The 18545-nt window shown below is 48.4% G+C and overlaps 1 protein-coding gene across 1 annotated transcript; it reads right to left on the bottom strand.

Moving 5' to 3' along the window:
* Positions 1-269: 269 nt before the first annotated feature.
* Positions 270-17239, bottom strand: TUBB4A (tubulin beta 4A class IVa). Its single transcript, XM_063931050.1, has 4 exons — positions 17079-17239; positions 6562-6670; positions 4581-4691; positions 270-2638 (listed from the first exon to the last, which is right to left on the bottom strand). The coding sequence occupies exons 1-4, from the start codon at positions 17133-17135 to the stop codon at positions 1578-1580; spliced, it is 1338 nt and encodes a 445-aa protein (XP_063787120.1). The 5' UTR covers positions 17136-17239; the 3' UTR covers positions 270-1577.
* Positions 17240-18545: the final 1306 nt, after the last annotated feature.

The following is an 18545-nucleotide window of genomic DNA, read 5'->3' as shown; positions in this document are numbered from 1 at the left end:
AAAGCCAATCCTTTAGGCCAGGGTTGGGGGAACCCGTTTGGCCCTCCAGCTGTTAAACTATGCATACCAGCATGCCTTGCTACAGTTTTGCATGCTTAAACTGTGGCAGGGTGTGCTGGGATGTGTAGTTCAACAGCTGGAGGGCCGAAGGCTCCCCATTCCTGCTTTATACCCCCCTCTAACCCTGTTCAATTCAGTGTACACTCAGTAGCACTGCCCAACTCACCACTTACAGGTATGTACAACAAGCCTGACACAAGACACAGGAATGATTTGCGCACAGGCCCTTTATTCAGTAGTTTAGAGTGCAGACATGACAGCATTGCTTAGGGTAAGTGCCTTCATCCTGTGCAGCAGGTCCATCGATTCAGGTAACAGATTCACAATTCACATGTATGTACTCACTTAAACCATACAGACAAAGAAATGTGGCAAGAAACATTGTGAGGTGGGGAGGGAAGGGATCTGGACACATGATTGAGGAGTCTCTTGGATCCTTTTAACAGCAGAGGGCGTTTGCCACCATAGGGCAGTCTAACTTTCTTTCCCAGCGAGCACTGACTGCACAGGGGGGAGATACCAGATCTGTGAGGATGGGTGGGAAGAGTCAGAGGGGTACAGTTCTAAGATGGTAGGGGCTCATGCACTGGAGCTAGGGTGTGATGTACAACAGTTTGTATTAAAACCGTGGGGGTGGATGTGGCAAGTGCTGTCTGTTATCCCCGCCAGTGCTGAATCTACCGGCTGACCAATAGAACCAGCTGCAGCACAGAGGGTGGGCATGTTGCCGTGCATGGCAGTGAGAAGAATTGTCAGCAGAGCCTCAGAACAGGTACAAGTCTAAAGTCAAGTCAACTAATTTAACAGAGCAATATTCTACTGGCTAGCTACCACAGTAGTGCAGTTAGTAGGAAACAATATACAAAGACACTTACTAATCTGCCTGTTCCAGTGAACACAGCCATGAGCAGATATTGTATCCAATAGCCAGGAACTGACAACAGTATATTCCAATGCACCAGCACTTGCAGACTACATATCCCTGCGATCCAAACATTACAATGGGCACAATGCATGTGTAGGAAGGGGAATTATATAGGAATGGATTTTGGGGGGGGGGGGGGCGCAGTGAATTTGTGATCCTAGCACAGTTACGAGTTACTTTCTTAAACCAACATCTATTTCCACGAATCCTCCACAGTAGTATAAGCAGGTCTCGCCGGATCATGCAGGCAGAGATCCTTTGCCAGACTTACATGCTATATCACAAAACTGGAGTCACAAATAGGCCTGTTCTCTTTTACATCAGTTTGGCTACAAATACAAAAAACACCAAGAAAAACTTTGCATGAACTAAAATGAGCTACTAGTGTATTCCAACCATTTCAGATAAATGCATTTATTGTAAGATTAGAACTGCCATTACACAAAAGGGTACAGTGGTGCTTGTTTGATGCAAGCCAACCTTCACCTAATTCAGAGGCTCTGCTGTTTCTCAGAGGGAAGGGTGCCTGCTATTGGATGACTGGATTTTGGATGGAAGGGATCTGAATTTGTGCGGGTTAGGGTGAGTGGACTTAGGCAACTTCCTCCTCCTCGCCCTCTTCTTCAAACTCTCCCTCTTCTGCTGTGGCATCCTGGTACTGTTGGTATTCTGACACCAAGTCGTTCATGTTGCTCTCTGCTTCTGTGAACTCCATCTCGTCCATGCCTTCTCCTGTGTACCAGTGAAGGAAAGCCTTGCGGCGGAACATGGCTGTGAACTGCTCAGAGATGCGCTTGAACAGCTCTTGGATGGCAGTGCTGTTGCCAATGAATGTTGCTGCCATCTTCAGACCCCGTGGTGGGATGTCACACACGGCGGTCTTGACGTTGTTTGGGATCCATTCCACAAAGTAGCTGCTGTTCTTGTTCTGGATATTCAGCATCTGCTCGTCGACTTCCTTCATAGACATACGACCCCTAAAGATGGCCGCCACCGTCAAGTAACGTCCATGTCTTGGATCACAGGCAGCCATCATGTTTTTGGAGTCGAACATCTGCTGCGTGAGCTCGGGAACAGTTAGAGAACGATACTGCTGGCTTCCGCGGCTGGTCAAGGGAGCGAAGCCTGGCATGAAGAAGTGAAGGCGTGGGAAGGGGACCATGTTGACTGCCAGTTTTCGGAGATCAGCATTGAGCTGACCTGGAAAGCGCAGACAGGTTGTGACTCCACTCATGGTTGCACTGACCAAGTGGTTAAGATCACCATATGTTGGAGTGGTCAACTTGAGTGTGCGGAAGCAGATATCATACAGAGCTTCATTGTCTATGCAGTAGGTCTCATCTGTGTTTTCTACCAGTTGGTGTACAGAGAGTGTGGCATTGTATGGTTCTACCACAGTGTCTGAAACTTTGGGGGAGGGGACCACACTGAAGGTATTCATGATGCGATCGGGGTACTCTTCTCTGATCTTGCTGATGAGGAGAGTGCCCATGCCAGAGCCAGTACCACCACCTAGGGAATGAGTAAGCTGGAACCCTTGCAGACAGTCACAGCTCTCAGACTCCTTCCTCACCACATCCATCACAGAGTCCACCAACTCTGCTCCTTCGGTGTAGTGACCTTTGGCCCAGTTGTTGCCAGCACCACTTTGACCTGCATGAAACAAAAAGCCAGAGTCAAGGTTAACAACAGAAGCCCTGGAAAGTATAAACACTAATGCAGTAAAGACAGCGCAATGTTACATCTGCAGGAGGCTTAAACCCAGCCTTATACCACATTCACATTGCAATTCCCGGGCGCGACCCAGCAATTGCAAACGGGTCATCCCTGGGTGCGACCCGGCATTGGACCTGTGCAGTGTGAACGGGGTGGCTCCCTGACCTGGCAATATGCAGTGTTATGTTGCCATCTGGGGGTGGGGTCAGTCAGCATTGGGGCATGTGCAGAGCTGGGAGACAAGATCTGAGACACCTCTCCCTATGCTGTGAATGGGTGCTGGTTGCCCATCAACTGTGCCTGACCCAGTAATAACCCTTCTTAATTACCAGTCAATATTGGGGGGGGGGGGGATTCTCTGGGGTGCGGGGCTCCCTGGGCCTGCCGTGGCTGGACGTCCCTGGGGCATCGCAATTTAACACTCATTACACTATGGCACTTAGTTTGTCTTACATATATATGTAACCCTTTCACATTATTTTCTTTTACTCCTCACATTACTCACATGCAGCAGCTGCTCCTACCTCTTTAACTTTATTTGTATCACTCTAGCAATGCCCTGGGGTTGTCTGGCTGGGTGGCTCTGGGGTGTCCTGCCCCCTGGACCTGAACCCCTGTAGTTAGTGTTAAAGACTTACCCAATGAGAGGCTACCTTGATGCGGTGGGTAAGCTCATAGCCCTGGCCAGGAATATGCCAGGTGCCTCTGGTTATTACAGGTTGAGCTAGTGTGAGACAGTGCACCTGCTACTTTTTCCCTCTGTACATTGTATTAGGTCTCAAGCAGAGTAGCACCTCATTAAGGTGTGCAAATTAGGGCCCCCTTCCCTTTGTAACCTGGGAATTTGGCAGTGACCCGGCAAAATACTAGGTCGATACTGGGGTATTTGTGCAGTGTGAACAGGGTATTAGACCCCTTTTCCATTCTGTAAACAGGATTGACCCTTTACAGATCTGAACTAGTCAGTAAATTGTGCAAGTTAAAGCAGATTCTGATCTGGGAGCAAAAATAAAGACAGCAACTTTGCACCTGAACAGATTATGTTGCAACACAAAGGGTGCAGATATTTGTCAACATGCAGGGTAAATACTGGTTGCTTTTGCATGTAGCCCACAAATGGTGGACAGCTTTAGGTTTACACTGCAGGTTATTTGAGACACTCCATCCAAACCTAACACTGCACATTACAAGGCTCCACCACCTGTGGTGCAACATGGTTGTCAAGGTGTAGTTACTTTTGCTTGCCCCAAATTTGGAATCTGTCCCTTTGGTCACATCTACACTTCAGGAACCTTAGGGAATTTCCACAGAGTAACCCTCCCTAGCATTTTATCTGCCCACAAATATAGATATACATTTTACATGTATTTGCTCAATTAACTATTCACTTGGAACTGTAGCTGTGCAAGCTTTAAGAACTTGTCCTTCATTGACAGATCAATGCACCATTAGTCTGACAGAAACCAGTACAGTTATCAAGCAAATATACTGTATGACCAGATTTCTATGGACCATTCCTAGGCAGAAAATACACAGCCTTCGGTTTTGATAGCAGTTTAAACAAGTTGGAATAAGATTGTAGGTCAACATGGACCCACATAGCTGGGCACCTACACAGCAGCCTGGGGTTGTAATAAGCAATATCAGCTTGGGTTGTGTTGTGTATACAATTTAATTCTTAAGGCATATGGAGAACTATATCAGACACCTATAAGATGTCTTATGTGGGCCGTTTCCTGTATCACTGCTCTGGAACTAGCTGCCGAAATCTGCCACTGCATGCAGTAGGAGCCACATTCTGGATCCATTTTTATTTAATATCAACCCTCCTAAAAGCTGCAGGAAGCCAACACCCTACAAGTTAAGCATGTTTCCTTACCAAATACAAAGTTGTCTGGCCTGAAGATCTGTCCAAAGGGTCCGGAACGTACAGAGTCCATGGTGCCTGGTTCCAAGTCTACGAGGATGGCCCTGGGAACATATTTCCCACCTACAAAGGTAATGGATGCATGGTTAGCTCAATTTGCTACGATTTCACTCATCACATGCTACACACAATATAAGACCATCCCAAACATAAGGACCTGCACAGATGAGGCCATTTATAGACTGCTCCCATTATCTGGAGTTACCAATCTCTGGTCACATGCCGCATGGGAGGCACTTGATATCCTGGATGTCAGGATCCCAACAACTACTCTCCCTCTGGGGATGTCCACAACACCACTGGAGGAAGAATAGCATAGCGCGCCACTGTGCCCACACTAGTGAGTGCAGCAAGCACACAAGTGACTCTTGACCTCAGCCTGCTGCCAGCATTGTGGCGGCTGGGATCTCAAGCACCAGTATATCGTAGTACACCGCTGCAGCATACATCATGGCGTGGGTTGCAAATCTGCATTCACATTGGTAACAGCATATACTGTGGTACAGGCAAGGTGCTAGGGAGGGGGAATTGTCAAAACACCCCTTTCATAGAAAAACGCTCCATAGGGAGATGTCACAGCTGCCGACTGGTGTCCCTCCAGCAAACCTGGGCAATCCGTACCCCCTGCCTTAGCACCCCTGGTTACAGAATGATTTTCTGGGATTTCAATGTACACCATATTTAGCAAATAACCTTCGGGTAATGGCCGATTACCCTGCTCAGTCACACAAGGGCCTATGAAGTGTTAAAGAGTGGCTTTACATTAAAGCAGGGGTGGGGAACCTTTGGACCAACACATATCAGCATGCCCCGCTACAGGTCTGCCATTTGGCCATGCTAAAACTGTTGCAAGGCATGCTAGGATGTTTAGTTTATTAGCTGGAGGGCCACAGGTTACCCACCCCTTGCATAAAAGGTTCAAGAGGACCCGCAGATAAATAAATTGTGTTTGCCGGGTTTATTGTAGGAATATGAATACTTTACAGGACAGTTGTAGAAGCTGCACATACTCTGGAGCCCCCACCTATGGGATTATATCTGCACGTGTCATTAACAAGTACAATATCCATCACTGGAAGCGCTGCTTCGTTTCAGCACAAGTCAGTACGACTATAAGTCCTTCGTATCAGGAAGGCTCTGGCTTCTTCATTACCAGGGAAGTTTTGGCAAACAGACTGCTCTTCCAAGAATTCATTTTCGCTTTAATTCATGTTTATACCTTTGAATATGCTACCTTGTGTTATTTGTCCAAGTTTATTTCATAAAGCAATGAACACAAATCTTTCTAGTCCATCTCTAGCTTAATGTCTGTCCGGCACAGACCCCACATAAAAAGCAGCTTATACCCCTTGAAGTCGCTGTTCAGCTCTTAGGGACACCCGTGGTACAAAGAATTAAGCCTGCGGTAGTCATTAAGCAGAAAAGAAATAGGTCACCTGTGTAACAGAGCTGCTGACTTTAGAAATAAGTGTTCAGTGTACATTTCCACAGGAGTGAGGCTACTAAAAGCAGGCTAGTATAACTTTACCGAACATAAAGAGGAAAAACCTCTAATGACAGGAATGTTCCCTTGAACTAAAGGCTGGCAAGGGTACAGACCTAGACTGCTGAGCGACCTCAGGGGAGGGCCAGTGCTTGCTAACCTAACAGGCATATGAATAGACAAAAGAGCCCAGTGTTGTAGGAGGAAGGCACCTACAAACCCAATGCACAGAGGATACATACAACTATACCTCCAGCAGGCTTATAAACAGACCCTCTATACAACAGCAGCTCCTAACATCCCACATTTTACAGCTAGCCATTCTTAAGCATGGATGATGTAATCAGTACACCATCTGCGCACAAGCATTGATCTTGGACCTGGACTGTTAGGGTGCCTTGGGGACAGTTTGAGAATGGCTCTAGAAGATAAACGCGGCAGAAGACTTACCTGAGGCTTCATTATAGTATACGTTAATTCTCTCCAACTGCAAGTCGCTGTCTCCATGGTAAGCCCCAGTGGGATCGATTCCATGCTCGTCACTAATCACTTCCCAGAACTGTGGGGGAAAGAATATAAGAAATAGTCGTGGTTACAAATAGTCCCATTCTGTATAGAACATAACACTAAACCAGCCAGTACATTAATTACATGCAGGTTAATGGAGAAGTTGCCCATAGCCATCAGCTTCTGGGATTTCATAGACCATACTGGATTAAAAAAAAAAAAAAAAGAAAAAAAGAAGACTGCCCACAGTAACCAATTTCTCCACTTGAAGTCTCTCAAAGGCTTGATAGACCTCCCCTATAGAAACAGATGGTACATAGACCCATAACATCCCTAGCCATCTAGACTAAGCATCTGAAGGCAGAATCCAGATTATGGGGTACATTTACTAAGCAACAGACTCCATTTCTGCAGATCTTACCAGACTTAAGGGCAATATTTAATACAAAACGAGCCTAATTTTGTATTTACTATTATTGCCCTTTCAAATATGGTGAGCCAAGCTGGCAAAAATTGTGGGCTATGAAAATCAAATTCCAGATCCGCTCACAACTTTCATAAGCTTTCCTATCCAATTATAGCCCCACTGCACAGTCCACATATCCTCTGCCTTACCTTTCCCTTCCTCCTGAGGGTGTAATATGGCTGACCGGCGGTCTCCTGACCGCCGGTCAGCTTACCGACGCCGGGATCCCGGCGGGGAGGGGCGATTGCAGCAATCCCCTTGCGGGCTCGCTGGCGACACTGGTTCTATTCCCACTCTATGGGTGTCGTGGACACCCACAAGTGGAAATAGTCCCTGTTGGTCGGCATGCCGACCATCGGGATACTGAGCCGGCGGGATGGTGGAGGAGGTCATGCGACTGTCGGTCAGCAGACCAGCGGTCACATGAATACCACCCCCTCCTGACCCTGGTTCATCATTGCTGCGATGTGACATCACACAGCCAACTGACAACCTTTGCAATCTGGTTGACAACTATGCACCAGATAGACATTGATACACAATAGGTGCTATTTCCCCCCCATAGACTAAGCTTGTGAGCAGGGCCTTCCTACCTCTTTTACCCAATTTTATTTTCTCATTGTGTCCACTTGTACAGCGCAACAGAATTTGCTGCTCTATACAAGAAACTTAAATAAAATCAATTTAGTACATGACCACGTTTGATTCTCATTGGGAGGTGGTAAGTAGAGTGCTACATAGATCAAACATTGTATTAGTGATCTATCCTTATCCAGAACATTGGAGCAGATGTATTAAGGCTGGAGAAGTAATAAAGCAGTAAGTGGAAGGTGATGACCAAGCCAATCAGCTCAAATATGTAAATTGACAGTTAGGAGCCGATTGGCTGGTGTGTTAACACCTTCCACTTATCACAGCTTTATCACTTCAAGGCTAAATACATCTGCCCATTGAGATTTCTGGGATATACAGAGGCAATTGGGTTCAAGAGCTAACAATCTAAACAGTGCCCTTCTGTAGAAAAATAGCACTCAGTTTCTCTTCCCCCTCCCCCCCCCCCCAAACTCTGTCCAAGGAAAGCCAACAGTCCAGGTTTTAGTGATGCCACACAGATTTAAAAGATTTTACTCACTGGTAAATCTATTCCTCGTAGTCTAGTGGATGCTGGGGACTCCGTAAGGACCATGGTGAATAGACTGGCTCCGCAGGAGACTGGGCACTCTAAGATTTAGTACTACTGGTGTGCACTGGCTCCTCCCTCTATGCCCCTCCTCCAGACCTCAGTTAAGGAAACTGAGCCAGGAAGAGCTGACATTACAAGGAAAGGATTTTGGAATCCAGGGTAAGACTCATACCAGCCACACCGTACAACTTGTGATAAACTTACCCAGTTAACAGCATGAACAAAGCATCAACCACGGATGCAAACATAACCCTTTATTAAGCAATAACTATATACACGTATTGCAGAAAGTCCGCACTTGGGACGGGCGCCCAGCATCCACTACGGACTACGAGAAATAGATTTACAGGCGAGTAAAATCTTATTTTCTCTAACGTCCTAGTGGATGCTGGGGACTCCGTAAGGACCATGGGGATTATACCAAAGCTCCCAAACGGGTGGGAGTGCGCGGATGACTCTGAAGCACTGAATGGGCAAACACCAGGTCCTCCTCAGCCAGGGTATCAAACTTGTAGAATTCTGCAAAGGTGTTTGAACCCGATCAAGTAGCCGCTCGGCAAACCTGTAATGCCGAGACCCCTTGGGCAGCCGCCCAAGAAGAGCACACTTTCCTTGTGGAATGGGCTTATCGATTTTGGATGCGGCAATCCCGCCGCAGAATGAGCCTGCTGAATCGTGTTACAGATCCAGCGAGCAATAGTTTGCTTTGAAGTAGGATAAACAGCGAGTCAGTTTTCCTTACTCCAGCCGTTCTGGCCACAAATCTTCAAAGCCCTGACTACATCAAGCAACTTGGAATCCTCCAAGTCACGAGAAGCCATAGGCACCACAATAGGTTGGTTCAAATGAAAAGATGACACCACCTTCGGCAGAAATTGTGGACGAGTCCGTAATTCTGCCCTGTCCACATGGAAAACCAGATAGGGGCTTTTACATGACAAAGCCACCAATTCTGACACACGCCTAGCTGAAGCCAAGGCCAACAGCATGACCACCTTCCACGTGAGATACTTTAGCTCCATGGTCTTAAGTGGCTCAAACCAGTGGGATTTCAGGAAACCCAACACCACGCTGAGTTCCCAAGGTGGCACAAAAGGGGGCTGAATATGCAGTACTCCCTTAACAAATGTCAACCTCAGGAAGAGAAGCCAGTTCTTCTTGAAAGAAAATGGATAGGGCTGAAATCTGAACTTTTATGGACCCCAACTTCAAGCCCATAGTCACTCCAGACTGTAGGAAGTGCAGGAACCGGCCCAACTGGAATTTCTCTGTAGGGGCCTTACTGGCCTCACACCAAGCAACATATTTTCGCCATATACGGTGATAGTGTTTTGCTGTCACGTCCTTCCTAGCCTTTATTAGCGTAGGAATAACCCCATCCGGAATGCCCTCCTCTGCTAGGATCTGGCGTTCAACCGCCATGCCGTCAAACACAGCCACGGTAAGTCTTTGCAACAGGTCCTGTCTAAGAGGTAGAGGCCATGGGTCCTCTGAGCATTTCTTGCAGTTCCGGGTACCAAGCCCTTCTTGGCCAATCCGGAACAATGAGTATTGTTCTCTCCTCTTTCTTACGATTCTCAGCACCTTGGGTATGAGGGGGAGAGGAGGAAATACATAGACCGACTGGAACACCCACAGTGTCACCAGTGCATCCACAGCTATCGCCTGAGGGTCCCTTGACCTGGCGCAAAACCTTTTTAGCTTTTTGTTGAGGTGGGATGCCATCATGTCCACCTGTGGCAGTTCCCATCGATTTGTAATCTGCGTGAAGACTTCTTGATGAAGTCCCCACTCTCCCAGGTGGAGGTCATGCCTGCTGAGGAAGTCTGCTTCCCAGTTGTCCACTCCCGGAATGAACATTGCTGACAGTGCTTGCACGTGATTCTCCACCCAACGAAGAATCCTGGTGGCTTCCGCCATCGCCACCCTGCTTCTTGTGCCGCCCTGGCGGTTTACACGAGCCACTGCGGTGATGTTGTCCGACTGAATCAGCACCGGTTGGTTGCGAAGCAGAGGCTCCGCTTGACTCAGGGCATTGTATATGGCCCTTAGTTCCAGGATATTTATGTGCAGACAAGCCTCCTGACTTGACCATAACCCTTGGAAGTTTCTTCCCTGAGTGACTGCCCCCCATCCTCGGAGGCTGGCATCCGTGGTCACCAGGACCCAGTCCTGTATGCCGAACCTGCGGCCCCCGAGAAGGTGAGCACTCTGCAGCCACTACAGAAGAGACCCTGGCGCTAGGGGATAGGGTGATCAGCTGATGCATCTGAAGTTGCGATCTGGACCAACAGATCCCACTGAAAGATCCTCTCATGGAACCTGCCGAAGGGAATGGCTTCGTATGATGCCACCATCTTTCCCAGGACTCGCGTGCATTGATGCACAGACACCTGTTTCGGTTTTAAGAGGTCTCTGACTAGAGTCACGAGCTCCTGAGCCTTCTCAAACACCTTCTGGTCTGTGTCCAGAATCATGCCCAGAAAGGGCAGACGCGTCGTAGGAATCAGCTGCGACTTTGGGATATTCAGAATCCAGCCGTGCTGTTGCAACACTTCCTGAGAGTGTGCTACGCTGATCAGCAACTGTTCTCTGGACCTCGCCTTTATGAGGAGATCGTCCAAGTATGGGATAATTGTGACTCCTTGCTTTCGAAGGAGCACCATCATTTCCGCCATTACCTTGGTAAATATTCTCGGTGCAGTGGAGAGCCCAAACGGCAATGTCTGGAATTGGTAATGACAGTCCTGTACCACAAATCTGAGGTACTCCTGATGAGGTGGATAAATGGGGACATGCAAGTAAGCATCCTTGATGTCCAGAGATCATAAAATCCCCCTCTTCCAGGCTTGCAATGACCGCTCTGAGCGATTCCATCTTGAACTTGAATCTTTTCAGATAAATGTTCAGGGACTTTAAATTCAATATGGGTCTGACCGAACCGTCTGGTTTCGGTACCACAAACATTGTGGAATAGTATCCCCTTCCCTGTTGGAGGGGAACCTTTACCACCACCTGCTGGAGATATAACTTGTGAATTGCTGCTAACACTACCTCCCTTTCCATGGGGGAAGCTGGCAGGGCAGATTTGAGGTAACGGTGAGGGGGCATCACTTTGAATTCCAGCTAGTATCCCTGAGACACAATCTGTATAGCCCAGGGATCCACCTGTGAGCGAACCCACTGGTGGCTGAAATTTCGGAGCCACGCCCCTACTGCTCCTGGCTCCACCTGTGGAGCCCCAGCGTCATGCAGTGGATTAAGCGGAAGCCGGGGAGGACTTCTGTTCCTGGGAACTAGCTGTATGGTGCAGCTTCTTTCCACTACCCCTGCCTCTGGCAAGAAAGGATGCACCTCTGACTCTTGCTTTTTTGTGATCGAAAGGACTGCATTTGGTAATAGTGCTTTCTTAGGCTGTGAGGGAATATATTGCAAAAAATTTGACTTCCCAGCTGTAGCTGTGGAAACTAGGTCCGAGAGACCGTCCCCAAACAATTCCTCACCCTTGTAAGGTAAAACCTCCATGTGCTTTTTGGAGTCAGCATCACCTGTCCATTGCCGAGTCCACAGGACCCTTCTGGCAGAAATTGACATTGCATTTATTCTAGAGCCCAGTAGGCAAATGTCCCTCTGGGCTTCCCTCATATATAGGACAGCGTCTTTTATATGCCCCAGGGTCAGTAAAATAGTATCCTTGTCCAAGGTATCCAGTTCCTCAGACAGTATCTGTCCATGCTGCTACAGCACTACACATCCAGGCCGACGCAATTGCCGGCCTCAGTAGAGTACCTGAATGTGTATAAACAGACTTCAGGATACCTTCCTGCTTCCTATCCGCAGGATCCTTTAGGGAGGCCGTATCCTGTGAGTGAGACGGCAGGGCCACCTTCTTAGATAAGCGTGTCAGAGCTTTGTCTACCCTAGGGGAGGATTCCCAGCGCATCCTGTCCGTTGGAAAGGGTACGCCATAAGTAACCTTTTGGAAATCAGCACTTTCCTATCAGGGGAATCCCACACTTTTTCACATAACTCCTGTGAAGGGGGAAAAGTCACCTCTTGCTTTTTCTCCCCAACATATAAACCCTCTCGTCAGGGACAGGGTTTACCTGATATGTGCAATACATCCTTCATAGCTATAATCATGTAGCAGATGGCTTTAGCCATTTTAGGCTGCAATTTTGCATCACCATCGACACTGGAGTCAGAATCCGTGTCAATATCTGTGTCAATAATTTGGGATAGTGGGTGCTTCTGAGACCCTGGCGGCCTCTGCGCTGTAGGATCAGGCATGGGCTGAGACCCCGACTGTCCCAAGGTTTCAGCTTTATCCAACCTTTTATGCAAGGAGTTTACATTATCATTTAACACCTTCCACATATCCATCCAATCAGGTGTCGGCAGACACGTAATTCATCTGCACCTGCTCTGCCTCCTCGTCAAACATGTCGACACAAGCGTACCTACACCACACAGGGGATGCTCTATATGAGGACAGGACCCCCACAAGGCCTTTTGGAGAGAGAGTATGCCAGCACACCCCAGCGCTATATAACCAAGGAATTACACAGTAACTTAGCGTTGACCCAGTAGCTGCTGTATATATGATTAATGCGCTAAATTTATGTGCCCCCCCCCCCTCTCTCTCTTTTTACCCTCTCTACAGTGAGTCTGCAGGGGAGAGCCTGGGGAGCTTCCACAGTGGAGCGAAAATGGTGCTGGCAAGTGCTGAGGAAGAAGCCCCGCCCCCTCAGCGGCAGGCTTCTGTCCCGCGATTTTGTATAAAAATAATGGCAGGGGCTCATGCATATTACAGTGCCCAGCTGTATATATGCTGCTTTTTGCCAGGAGGTACTCAATTGCTGCCCAGGGCGCTCCCCCCTGCGCCCTACAGTGACCGGAGTGTGTGGGTTAGTGTGGGAGCAATGGCACACAGCTGCAGTGCTGTGCGCTACCTCATATGAAGACAGGAGTCTTCTGCCGCCGATTTTGACGTCTTCTTGCTTCAACCCGCCGGCTTCTGTCTTCTGGCTCTGCGAGGGGGACGGCGGCGCGGCTCCGGGAACTGACGACCAAGGTTAAGTTCCTGTGTTCGATCCCTCTGGAGCTAATTGTGTCCAGTAGCCTAAGAAGCGCAACCTAGCCGCAGTTAGTAGGTTTGCTTCTCTCCCCTCAGTCCCACGTAGCAGAGAGTCTGTTGCCAGCAGAAGCTCTCTGAAAATAAAAAAAAACCTAACTAAAATACTTTAATAGCAAGCTCAGGAGAGCTCACTAAAATGCACCCAGCACCTTCCGGGCACAGATTCTAACTGAGGTCTGGAGGAGGGGCATAGAGGGAGGAGCCAGTGCACACCAGTAGTACTAAATCTTTCTTAGAGTGCCCAGTCTTCTGCGGAGCCAGTCTATTCCCCATGGTCCTTATGGAGTCCCCAGCATCCACTAGGACGTTAGAGAAATCAAAATAACCAAGGTACAAATTAAGTCACCTGTGCTATCCTTAAAACCTGGACTGTTACAGGTTATTTGTGCAGTGTGAAATGGGTGTATCAACCCAGTGTATTGCTGTGCAGTGTTAAAGAGCCTAAAGTGAATTTCTGGGTCGCCTGACCCGGTAAAGCAGAGTTATTCCCAGGCTGAATATCGGGTCAGGGACAGTGTGAACAGGTTGCCTGATCGATGCAACCTGGGACCTGTTCACTACATAGGGAGAGGCGGTGCAGAGGAGATTTCACCTCCTGGCACCGCCTATGCCAGTGATGGCTAACCTTGACACTACAGCTGTTGAACTACACATCCCAGCATCAGTTTTAGCATGGCCAAATAGCAAAACTGTAGCAGGGCATGCTGGGATGTGTAGTTCAACAGCTGGAGTGTCAAGGTTAGCATCACTGGCCTATGCCCTCGATGCTGGCTCCACCCCCACCAATATGGCAACCCAACATATTGCCAGGTCAGGCAGCCAGTTAGGGTCACACTAAGTAAGGACCAATCTCCAGTTACCGGGTGGGATACGGCATCTGCGATGTATAAAGAGTATGTGTGCGCCATGAGGACTGTACTTGGGAACCCTTGCACTATATATTATCTACTACTGTTGGAGGAGTATATTATGACCATGTTACAGTTATGCAGAATCGTTGGTTCGCCATTGTGTACGCAGTATACTTTTAGATCAACGTTAGATTACACTTTCCATCCCTATCCGCACCATAGGTCCAGCAACATCTGGCAGGAAATGCTCATTCAGAATTATATAAAGCAAACTGCTAATGCGAACTCTGACCTGGAAGCTTCTGGTGAGAAGTGCCCCCATGTGCTAGTAGGGGGGATATAGATTAGAGACACAGGGGAAGGGACCAGTATTCTCTGCATGGTGTTGTGCAATATAGACATGTTAATAAGTGTAAGATTGAGTCATAGCAAACAATGGATTTGCAAGACTTCATTCCTCCATGACATGGACTAACCGCAATATACTCACACCAAGGGCTGCCCAACTTGCAGGCAGATATTCCTGCTTTTATCTTCATCGGATCCTACTTTAAGCGACTTGTGCCAGAGAGTAAAGGCCCATATAGACGGGCCGATACAGGAGAGGTGTGCTGAGCGAACCGCTCATCACACATCCCCCCCACCCCTGCTCAGCACAGCGCGATGTGTGCTGAGCATGCAGGGGGAGACAGGGGCTGCTCACTTCACCCGCTGAAGTGAGCGACCCGCTAGATTCGCCTGCATGCAGGCCAATCTAGCACCAGCGATATGCGGGGCTGCGCATCGCTGTTAGGGCTACACGGAGCAATCTTGCTGAAAATCTAAGCAATCTAGTCAGATTGCTTAGATTATCACTCCATGTACCCCCCTTTAGACACCCAAAACCTTACACCTTAAACGGACATTGCTAAAAAGCAATTAAGATTATAGATCTTCAGATAGTCATATATTGGGTTTAGTCGCACACCCAAAAGCAACATCTGTCCTATTTTCCAGGTAACCACTTGACTGCCGAATATTAATTGCTTTGTCTGATCAATTGTTCTATCATTTATGAATTCTGTAGTTTAATCATGTGGTTTATTTCCTTCACTGAGCAGGGGCACGGACGCAAGTTCAGATTTCTGATAATCATTTAAATCAGTCACAACATGACTCCATACGACTCTTGCATGCTGCTCTATAATACATACCAAACTCAAAGCAGTCGCAAATAATATTTATTTGCTATAATTAGACTGTGCTTTGAGGCTGAGCAGCATGGGCAAAGCACAGATCTGAACAGGATCCATACCTCAAGACATATAGCTCGGTTTAGGACTAGCATCCACGATCTTTTAAGCCTACTGCAAACGAGAGAACTGAACGTGGTGCTGCATGCTATGCAAATTAAGATCAAGAAATTGTGCATACTCATCCTCACCCCATGAGGATTTGGACCACCAATACACAATCCTAGGAACCCACAGGCACTTTACTAAACAGCTCCTACTCCAATACAACATGCGGGGGCAGCGGTTACCAGCCTCCATTACACATCTGCATTTCCCTTCCCCCACCACTAGCTATGGACCTAGTACAATGCCAGACAGGAAGGTTCCCCTCCCCTCACAGAGTGCATGGGTGGCACTTGTACAGCCATTATCCAAATAGCCCCAGAGAGATACAAAATGCCTGCACCCGCTACTGTTATACAGAGACGTAACAGACTGAATGGCACTGCAAATGGCTGCCTGCATCTGGCAGACAAATGTAAGATTCAGGTTTTATTAAATGGATTACGGGAATTCCTATAGATACCAGTTCTGACAAGAGCTAGCGATCAAAAGCAGTGTCAGATAGATCAGCAGAAAAATATATGTATATAGTATATTTTATTCACAAGCTTCATCATTCCATTGACAAGCCTGGCTCATTCCTTCATCACCTGACACTGGCGCAGGCAGATCCGGCTTGGAGAGGGGGGAGGGAGGCTGGGGGTGTGCCGGGTGAGGCTGCCTCATGCACACATTACACATCTGCGACAGCACCAGTGACCACTCCTTTTCCCTGTACAATCCTACAGAAAAGCCAGGGACACAGCACATCCCAGCCTTTCCCCATGCACAGCCAGTGACCCCCTTTCCCAGCTGCATTACATGCATCCCCCCTACTACACAGACCTGGTTTCACCCTGTACAATGGCAGTGCCACCATCAGCAGCTCCCACCACACCCAGCTCTTATCCCTGCATTGCTGAGAGCAGCAGAGGCGTCACCGCACGCTGCCGTGTGACAGGCACAGCCCACCCAGATACTAGACATGGTGTCTTGGGGTAGGCTGAGCACCTCAAATACAACAGGATATGCCGACCCTATACCAATACTAATTTTGAAATATATTTTATACCACCCCCCCACAGGCACTCCTATGCTTTACAGTAGAGTGCAAGCTCTGCAGGACAGGAATCCCCTCCCTGTCTTGTTACACACCAGCCTGCAACCCCTGATGGTCACCCATAATTATATTAAATGAATGACTTCTCTAGGGCATTCCAACAAAAAGGGTAAAGGAAACAGGGGAAGGGATAGAAATGTATATAAAATATAAATATATCTATATCTCTATATCCATCTATATTTTTTTTTTATAATTTAAATGTATATAAATAAAGAACACATACTAATAAACATTGTAGATTTAAAATAACACAAATAGACACAGAGAAGCTGAATAGCTACATTATATCACATTACACCCCGGGGAGGGCGGGAAACTGCAATGGCGCCACTATGACTGGAGTGTGAGCTGCGCGGCTCAGGCAGGCCTCTGCCTCCTCCTCACCTTGGCCCCGATCTGGTTGCCGCACTGTCCCGCCTGCAGGTGCACAATTTCCCTCATGGCGCCGGTCTTGCTGTTCTTCTGGTCTTCGCTTACGTCCCCCTCGTGTGATCACCCGATGACAGCGCCGAAACTTCTACTCGCCCCCGTTGCCGCGCCCGCGCCTTTTATACTCGCCGACGTCACAATGCTGACGGGCGTGAAGGAAACAGGGAGGGGGAAGGGAGGGAGCCGGGCGGCCATTTTGAAAGCGGGCACGCCGCGCCTTGCGCTTCGACGGCGGCCATCTTAGGTCGGGACACGTGACGCATGCTGAGGGGGGGAAACCTTCAGCTTCGCGGCGACGGCGGCCATTTTCGCTCCTGTCGGGAACGGCCTCATGCTCTATCTGGGGCGTCGAAGTGAGCGGGCCTTGCTGTCACTGGTCGGCTATAAGTAGTGCTGGTGTACCTCTGAACAATCTGTAACTCACAATAAATGCCCTCCCACAATCTCCCATATTAATAATTCAGTGCCAAGGGATAAACATGGGTGGGTTCCTATAATGCCCTTTTCTCTGACGTCCTAGTGGATGCTGGGAACTCCGTAAGGACCATGGGGAATAGCGGGCTCCGAAGGAGGCTGGGCACTCTAGAAAGATCTTAGACTACCTGGTGTGCACTGGCTCCTCCCACTATGACCCTCCTCCAAGCCTCCGTTAGATTTCGTGCCGAGGTTGGATGCACACTAGAGGCTCTCCTGAGCTCTTAGAAAGTTATAGTCTTAGAATTTGTTATTTTCAGTGAGACCTGCTGGCAACAGGCTCACTGCAGCGAGGGACTAAGGGGAGAAGAAGCGAACTCGCCTGCTTGCAGCCGGATTGGGCTTCTTAGGCTACTGGACACCATTAGCTCCAGAGGGATCGACCGCAGGCCCAGCCTTGATGTTCGGTCCCGGAGCCGCGCCGCCATCCCCCTTACAGAGCCAGAAGCAAGAAGATGGTCCGGAAAATCGGCGGCATGAAGACATCCTGTCTTCACCAAGGTAGCGCACAGCACTGCAGCTGTGCGCCGTTGCTCCTCATACACACTTCACACTCCGGTCACTGAGGGTGCAGGGCGCTGGGGGGGGGGCGCCCTGAGGCAGCAATAAAAACACCTTGGCTGGCTAAAATACCTCAATATATAGCCCCTGGGGCTATATATGAGGTAAATTCCCCTGCCAGAATCCCATAAAAAGCGGGAGAATACGCTGCGAAAAAGGGGCGGAGCCTATCTCCTCAGCACACTGGCGCCATTTTTCCCTCACAGCTCGGCTGGAAGGAAGCTCCCTGGCTCTTCCCTGCAATTCTACAGTACAGTAAGAGGGAAAAGAGAGGGGGGGCATTAAAATTGGCACTGTATACAGTATATTATATTGAAAAGCAGCTATTAGGGACATAACTCAGTTAGTCCCTGTATATATATAGCGCTCTGGTGTGTGCTGGCATAC

The sequence above is a fragment of the Pseudophryne corroboree genome, chromosome 6 (genome assembly GCF_028390025.1).
Source record: "Pseudophryne corroboree isolate aPseCor3 chromosome 6, aPseCor3.hap2, whole genome shotgun sequence".
In the NCBI taxonomy this organism is placed as follows: Eukaryota; Metazoa; Chordata; class Amphibia; order Anura; family Myobatrachidae; genus Pseudophryne; species Pseudophryne corroboree.
Note: the sequence above shows the minus strand (reverse complement) of the source record. Positions and strands in the feature narration are given on the sequence as shown.

What these genes read in the sequence shown, in the direction of transcription:
- TUBB4A (XM_063931050.1), bottom strand. Translation starts at nt 17,135, where the DNA reads ATGAGGGAAATTGTGCACCTGCAGGCGGGACAGTGCGGCAACCAGATC. An exon ending in GCAACCAGATCGGGGCCAAG is followed by an intron (nt 6,671 to 17,078) that starts GTGAGGAGGAGG and finishes TTTCCCCCACAG; the next exon opens with TTCTGGGAAGTGATTAGTGA. An exon ending in GCCAGACAACTTTGTATTTG is followed by an intron (nt 2,639 to 4,580) that starts GTAAGGAAACAT and finishes TGTTTCATGCAG; the next exon opens with GTCAAAGTGGTGCTGGCAAC.